General features: G+C 53.2%; 1 protein-coding gene across 1 annotated transcript in view; it reads left to right on the top strand.

The window, feature by feature from the left end:
* LOC103801522 (transmembrane protein 183A-like) overlaps positions 1-3,151 on the top strand; it is a gene marked incomplete at its 5' end in the record, with an annotated part of 14,972 nt that extends 11,821 nt beyond the window's left edge. The window contains 3 exons of the mRNA XM_009073937.1: positions 700-780; positions 1,366-1,521; positions 2,678-3,151. Coding sequence (XP_009072185.1) covers positions 700-780; positions 1,366-1,521; positions 2,678-2,863 — 423 coding nt within the window. The remainder of the gene's footprint in view (positions 1-699; positions 781-1,365; positions 1,522-2,677) is intronic.
* Positions 3,152-7,929: the final 4,778 nt, after the last annotated feature.

Genomic DNA, 7,929 nt, shown 5'->3' with positions numbered 1-7,929 from the left:
GCTGCTCTGGAAGCTGTTGCTGCATGCTGGGCTGGAGCCTGTGGCCCACACAGGGATAACCAGGTTGAACTGGACTGTGGTGTGTGTCGTGTGGGAGGGCAGTGCTGGTGACCTCTGGGGCTGTTGGAGGCAGGGACAGAGGTTGGTCAGATTGTGTTGTCCTGGCAGTGGTTTTGTACTCTGATCTGTGGCAGGTAATGCCTAGGGATGTGCAGGAATCTGTTTGACACCACAGTGGCTTAGGAACTCATCCTTCACCTTGTAGCTCATGGACTGGTCTTTGCATTTCCTTCTGGATCTTTGCCTTCTTGATCCTTATTCTGTTTGCAGTTGTTCCTTGCTTTAATCTTGTTTGGAGCTCAGTTTAATGGGAACTCCTGGTGGATAGGGGAATGGGAGAATCTTCCACTCATCACTGCCTTAGCTCAGGGACAAATAGCACAACAGGACTTTGCTGTTTGCCACATCAGTGACTACATGTGGTACCCTCCAGTTGCAAAATGACTTGGCCACCTTGAAACTAGGAGACCTAAACTGCTGAGAATTCTTAGAACATAATTAATTCGGATAAATGGTTCCTAATTGCTCCTCTGTAATTGTGTTTGAAATTGGAAGCCTTTATGCCCTGCTAAACCTTCTTTCAAGTGGTATCTCTAAGGGGTTCATAATTTTGTGTCTCCTTTTTTTTCCCCCCCTCAGTGTCTCCTTTTCTGGTGTAAAAAGATTGAAGGGAACAGACAAGAAGCAATGTGGGAATTCAACTTCAAGTTCAAAAAACAGGTAGGAAAGAAGGACCAGAGTGGCTGTGAGTTGTGTTTGAAGCAGTAATGGTTTTTCTGGGTGCTAGGAAAGAATAATAAATGGAAACTGGTTCCCATGACAAACTAAAGCACATTCTGAAGCTACTCTCAGTTTTGTCTGTGTTACCAGGACAGCCAGAATCCACATTTTTACCTCCTCCCTTGGTCTCTTTTCTCCACTGGCAGATGTGGATCATCTGTTACCCCAAATAATCTCATCTTTGAGTCATCACTGCCGATTATTACCAACAAAACACTGTTTGACTGGTCAGAATGGTGACCAAAAGCTGCAACTTGTTGTTTGAGATTTCTCAGAGATGTGAAGAAAGCCAAGGAGAATGTCCAGGAATGGGTCTGGGGAGAAGCCAGGAGTTTCAGGCAGCCTTGGGAATTCTGCAGCTTTCCCCTCTAAAGGAATGGTCCTGTCTGTCCTGAGCTTTGGCTCTTTGTGGCCCAAACCCTTGGGAGGGTGGTGAGAACCTGCTGGGCTGCACTGGAGAGAAGCAGCCAAAACCCATCAGAGGTTCCTGCTTAGCTCAGTCTGTCTCTCTCTCTCTCTTTCAAGTCTCCCAGATTTAAGAGCAAGTGTTGCAAAGGTCTTCAGCCACCAATCCAGTATGAGGAAGTCCATTCAAACCCTGATCAGGATTGCTGTCTGCTGCAGATCACCACCTTCAACTTCATCTTCGTGCCAATAGTCATGGGCATGACCTTCACCTTGGTAGGTTGGGACAAAGCTGCTGGGCAAGTGTAGGGAGATGAAGAGGGCACTCCTGGATCATGGAATCTCCTGAGTTGGAAGGGACCCCCAGGGATCATCAATGCAACTCCTGCCCTGCACAGGACACCCCAACAATCCACCCTGTGCCTCTTTGGGGCTGTGTCAATCCGACTGCTCCACCCAACCAGTGCTGGGAATCTTAGGGTTTATGAGCAGAGGAAATGCTGAGGATTTCCTCAGTTCTACTTCTGCATTTCCATCAGCTCTTCCCTATTTGGTGCAGTAAATATAGAGGATCTGCAAGGAGCTGTGGTTGGGCAGCACGTGGGGGAGACGAGTTAGCCGAACTGTGGCACGTGCAGGAGCAGGAGCAGTGAGTGCCCTTCGTATAGAAATATCTTACTTTCTTGTTTGTTGCCTTATTTCTTATCTTATTTATTGCCATATGACAATAAATTCTGATAGGAAAGTCCCATAGGAGCTAACTTTGACTGTGTTTGGTCCCTGGTTACAGGGAGGAAGAGCAGCTTTTGAACAAACTCAGCTGCAAACAGCAAGCAGCAGAGCTTGGGCAGTGCCATGGTGATCTCTGGGGCACCTTGACAGGAAAAATCTGCTTTCTAGGATCCAATCTAAGTTTCCCTCTTTCAATTTTCCCCCATTCCTCCTTGTCCCTGCAGCTCCTAACACAGAGTAGCTCTGCAGCTTCCCTGGAGCCCCTTCAGCTCCTGGCAGGCTGCTCTGAGGTCTCCACACAACCTTCTCCAGGCTGAACAGCCCCAAATTTCTCAGCCTGTCCTGGTAGGGAAGGTGCTTCAGTGCTCTCATCATCTCCATGGCCTCCTCTGGCTGCCCCAACCCTGGCAGTATTTCACTCCAGGTTGGCTAAAGCCTTGAGCAACCTGCTCTGGTGGGAGGTGTCCCTGCCCAGGACAGAGGGTTGGCACTGAATGATCTCTAAGCTCCATTCCAGCCCCTTCACATTCTATAACACTATGAAACACAGAGTGCCCTTCCAGCTTCCCTTCCCTTCAGATCTTGCAAGGTATTATGAGGTCTCCACACAACCTGCTCTTCTCCAGGCAGAGAAGAGTTGTGTTCAGAGCTCTCCTCCCTGCTGTGCCTCTGAAGCTGCTGTTGCTCTCCTCTCTTGCAGTTCACCATCAACGTGAGCACAGACATGAGGCACCACCGCGTGCGCTTGGTGTTCCAGGACACTCCTGTGCGCAGTGGGAAGAAGCCTCGGCCAGACCAGGGGGTGCAGGTGGTGCTGGACCCTGTGCACAGTGTGAGGCTCCTGGATTGGTGGCACCCACAGTACCCCTTCTCCCCCAAGGCTTAGTGCTCTCCTGGGGCTGCAGAAACCCCCAGGGCACCGGATCTGACAGGCTGAAGAGAATTCCTAGGACCCAGGAAATCCTCTTTTTATTTCTTAAATAAATTCTGCAGTCTCCTTGCAAGTGGTTGAAGCTGCTGAGCTAGTTTGTATGTATATAACTTCTGGTCAGTGCTGGGCAGAGCTGAGTGTAAAGCAGAAACTGTTTGTAAACACACTTTTATGTAAAATTGACATTTTATGATTTGAAAGGAGCTCCCTGGAACTGTTCATTTAAAATCCTTTTGGTGCTAATCCGAGTGGTCCTGTGGTCTGTTGGTGGGGAAGAAAAAGGCATCCATGAGCAAACAAAGGAATTCTTTCACAGAGGCAAAAAGGCAAAAGTCTCTCTTGAATGTCAAGGTACTCCAAGTTCTCACACTGGTGTTTCCCCATTGGAGAAAGAAGATCTAAACCTTTACAAGCAGAAGGAGCTTTGCAGAGAAGATGAACAGGGAGGGAGAGGAGCTGGAGGGGATAAACTAACTGCAGCAGTGATGAAGGACTCGACTCTACCTTTTCTAGGAGCAGTGGGCAGTGCTGAAGGCTTTGCTGTTGAAAGCCACCAGCAATCAGTGATTGGCTTTTGACTAAACAAACTCATTTCGGTGAGGAAGATGCAATCCTGAGACTTTCTGTGGCTCTGGGTTGACTGAGAAGGGAGAGAGCCACAGAGGCTGGGCCTGGAGAGCACAGTCTGTGTGCAGAAAGGATCTGGCTGGAGGCTGAATTGAGACAGGGCCTCGTGGAGGAGTGGCACAGGCAGAGGAGGTGCAGCAGTGCAGGTGCAAGTGAGGTGAAGTGAGTGGAAGTTTGGTGAGCAGTTAAGGACTGAGGTTTACTACCTAGTCATGATGAGCTCCTCAGTCCTGCTGCACATCAGGTCTTGTCCCAAGCAGGAGTAATAGCACGTTTCCATGTAATATGTTCAGTGAAGCTCCTGGAGTTCTGCCACCTCAGGCTGAACTCAGTCTGCACTCCCAGGCCCATGGTGCAGCTGCCTGTGAGGAGTCTCTGCTGCTCTGCACATCTCCACCAGGACATCTGCCCCATACTTGGATCTGCACCAGAAGCTCTTCTTGGTGACTTCAGACACACATTTGGGATATCTCCTGCCTCACAGTTCCCTTTCTCACTGCTCTGCACACCTGTTGATGCCAGCAGGTAAGTTCAGAAACTAGATTGGTCCGAGTGGAGGTGCAGGGCAGGAGGAATGTGCTGTGATGTTGTGCCAGGACAGCCTGGGCAGTGTGGGGTGCAGGTGAGTGCTGGAGCTCTGCCCTGCCCTGAGGCAGCTTCATCTGAAATCATAGAATCAACCAGGTTGGAAGAGACCTCAAAGATCAACGAGTCCAACCCTACATACTCTGTGGTTTTGGGCACCACAATACAAGCAGGACCTAAAGCTGTTGGAGAATGTCCAAAGAAGGGACATGAAGATGGTGAAGGGCCTTGAGGGGCCACATGAGGAGAGTCTGAGACACTTGGGCTGTTCAGACTGAGGGGAGACCGCAGCATTCTGTACAACTTCCTCCTGAGGGGCAGTGGAGAAGCAGCTCTGACCTCTCTGTGACCAGCGACAGGACATGGGGAGCGGCTGGAGCTATGTCAGGGGAGGGTTAGGTCGGATATGAGGCAAAGGTTGTTCCCCCAGAGGTGTCTAGGCACTGAACAGCTCCCCAGGGCACAGCCTGCCCAAGGCTGACAGAGCTCCAGGAGTGTTTGGCCAATGCTCTCAGGCACAGGGGTGCATTGTTGGGGTGTCCTGTGCAGGGCAGGAGTTGGATTGATGATCTTTGTGGGTCCCTTCCAGCTCAGGACATTCTGTGATGTTGTGTCTGGAGGATGCAGGTCCAGTGTTCCATCCCAGTGGCTGTGGCTGTGCAGGAAGAAGCTGCTCTAAGGCACTGGGGAACAGCAGTCTTCCTTTGCTGTGGGGTTAAATACTGCTGACCTCGGGGGTAGGTGCTCAGCAGTCACCACTCAGCTGGTGGAGGGCAGTGAGTCATGGTCAGGCTGCAGTTCCCTGTTGTCTTGGAGGGCTGAGGACAACTGCAGGAGAGTCAGTCAGGCTCAGTGCTGGTCCTGCCCTTGGGACACAACAACCCCCACAGAGCTCCAGGCTGGGGGAGGAGAGGCTGGAGAGGTGTTGGTCACAAAGGGACTTGGCAGTGCTGGTGGCAGCAGCTCAGTGTGAGCCAACAGTGTGACCAGGTGGCCAAGGAGGCCAAGGGCATCTTGGCCTGGAGCAAGGACAGTGTGGCAGCAGGACTAGGGCAGTGCTCATCCCCCTGGACTGGGCACTGGGGAGGTCACAGCTCAGTGCTGGGGTCAGGTTTGGGCACTCACTGCAAAAAGGCCATTGAGGCTCTGGAGAGAGTCCAGAGAAGGGCAACAAGGGCAGAAAAGGCCTAGAACACCTGCTCAATGAGGCTCATCAAAGGTGTAGAGCACCTGAGGAAGGGCTGAGGGAGTTGGGTTTGTTCAGCCTTGAGAAGAGGCTCAGGGGTGACCTCATGGCTCTCTCCAACTCCCTGACAGGGGCTGGAGAGAGGTGGGGATGTCTCTCCTGCCAGGGCTGCAGGGAGAGGACCAGAGGGAATGGCCTTGAGCAGAGGCAGGGCAGAGGAAGATTGGATGTTAGGAAGAAGATTTTCCCTGTTAGGCTCTCCAGGCACTGGAATTGCCCAGGGAGGTGGTGGAGTCACCATCCCTGGAGGTGTTTAAGAGGTGTCTGGATGTGGCACTGGAGGATGTGGTTTAGAGGTTCCAGCAGTGACAGGTTAATGGTTGGACTTGATGATCTTAGAGGTCTCTTCCAACCTTGTTGATTCGATGATTCTCTGAGGTGGCTGCTCACTCAGAACTTGTGTTCTGCACCATCCAAGGCACTTTGCAGGCTGTGCTTCAAGGGGTTTTCAGCTACATTTCCAGAATGTTTTGCAGGATGATGCCACCAGCACCATGTGCCTGGTGATTGTGCTGGGGCAGGATGTGGAGGGTGGAGCAGAGAGGTCTTTGCTCCTGTGCAGAGACACAGAAGAGCTCCAGGGGCTGAGTGTTCCTGACGTCTGTGAAGGGAAGAATAGGCTCTAATCAGGCATGTGGCATGTCCGGGATGTGCTCAGTGTTCTGGGGCAGAGGTACTCGGCAACACCCACCTGGGAGAGCAGATGGATTTAGCCCTGTGACTCCCTGGGCTGATCCCAGGTGGTGCAGCTGCAGTGCTGGGAGGGCAGGAAAGGAGGTGGATGGGCTGTTTCCTGCTACTTGCCGGATTCAAATCTGGATGTTTAAATCCAGACAGATGCCCCTAACCCAGAGCTGCCTCTCCATGCAGCTTCCTTCTAGGCTGAAGTGTATAAAATATACAAGAGTGATTTTCAGGCTTTTCCTTTGCAAACCTTCCAGTGACTCCAGTGCTGGAGCTGTGTGGATCAGCAGTGCTGGCAGGGATCAGGGACCTGTTCTGATCCATGGGAGGAGGCTGGGGAGGTGCTGGAGTGGCTGGGGAGGTGCTGGGGAGACTAAGAAGGTGATGAGGAGACTGGGGAGGCTGTGGAGATGGTGGGGAGGGTGCGGAGGTGCTGGGGAGGCTGAGGAGGTGTTGGTGTGACTGTGGAGGTGGTGGAGAGACTGAGGTGGTGAGGAGACTAAGGTGGGGAGACTGGAGAGGTTGTGGTGATAGTGGGGAGACTGGGGACATGGTGGGGAGAGGAGGGAAGTGCTAGGGAGGCTTGGGAAGTCCTGGGAAGGCTGAGGAGATTCTGGGGTTACTGTGGAGGTGGTGGAGAGACTGAGAAGGTTTTGAGGAGGCTAAGGTGGTGGGGAGACTGGGGAGGCTGTGGAGATGGTGGGGAGACTGGGGAGGTGGTGGGGAGACTGGGGAGGTGGTGGGGAGAGAAGTGATGGGAAGTGCTGGGGAGGCTGAGGAGGTGCTGGAGAGGCTGTGGAGATGCTGGGGACGTGGTGGGGAGGCTGAGGAGATGCTGGGGAGACTGGGGAGGTGGTGGAGAGACGGGTGGTGGGTGGGGAGATTGGGGAGGCATGGGAAGTGCTGAGGAAGCATGGGAAGTGCTGGGGAAGCTGTGTGTGAGGGTTTGCCTACGTGTAGAGCTGCAGACTGCTGGGTTTTCCCCTTCCTCCCTCAGCTCGAGCACTGGAAGCCAAACCCTGTGCTGAGGTTTGCTCATGCAGGTCACACCTGCCAGACCTCAGCCCAAAGGGGGATTTCCACCCCTGTCCCCCAAGCCCCAAGCTCTTGAAGCCTGCTTGCCAAAAAACTCCTCCTTGGTGTTCTCCCGGGCTGGGATGCAGTGAGGCTGTGCTGGGGACAGGAGAGGATGTGGTTTGGTGGGACACAGTCACTGTTCTCTGCAGGACATAGCTCAAAGGGGTCCCTGGGGGTGGAAAGGGAGATCAGGTGGTGGTGGCTGCAGCCCCAGTGCTCTCCCTGCTGCCTGGGGCCCTGTTCTACCTCTGCTTTGTCCTGCTTGAGCTCCTGAATAATGGAAGGGCTGTAAATGGATCTGTGCTGGCTCTCTGGTTTCCCAGGAGAGACAGGCAGGCTCAGCCACCACCCTGGCCTCCCCTGCTCCTCTCCGGCTCGGGGCGCAGTGTCCAAGAGGAGCTGAGGTGGGTAGGGTAAGGGCTGGGTGCTTGGGGAAGTGTCTGCTGTGCCTGTCCCACCCCAGTGCTCAGCTCCAGCCCCAGCTGGGGGCACTGGTTGGTCCTCCCTGAGCCCCTGAGCTGGAACTGCCTGCACAGCCTCGTGCCCTTCTCAGAGCAGCCTTTGCACCTGGGGCTGCTCTTTCTTCTCCAGCTTGTTCCAAGAACTAGCGAAACTGTGCTCTTTAGCCTCATTTCAGGCACCTCCCTATTCCATCACCCACCTCCCCATTCCTTCACCCACCTCCCCATTCCTTCAGCCTCCTCCTGATTCCCTCAGTTTCTTCCTTATTCCCTCAGCCTCCTCCTTATTTCCCCAGGCAAAATCTTTTGATGAGTGGACCTTGTTTGGGTTCTGAGCCTGA

This window comes from Acanthisitta chloris, unplaced genomic scaffold (genome assembly GCF_000695815.1).
Source record: "Acanthisitta chloris isolate BGI_N310 unplaced genomic scaffold, ASM69581v1 scaffold10534, whole genome shotgun sequence".
Taxonomy (NCBI): Eukaryota; Metazoa; Chordata; class Aves; order Passeriformes; family Acanthisittidae; genus Acanthisitta; species Acanthisitta chloris.
This window is presented reverse-complemented; position numbering and strand designations above follow the sequence as displayed.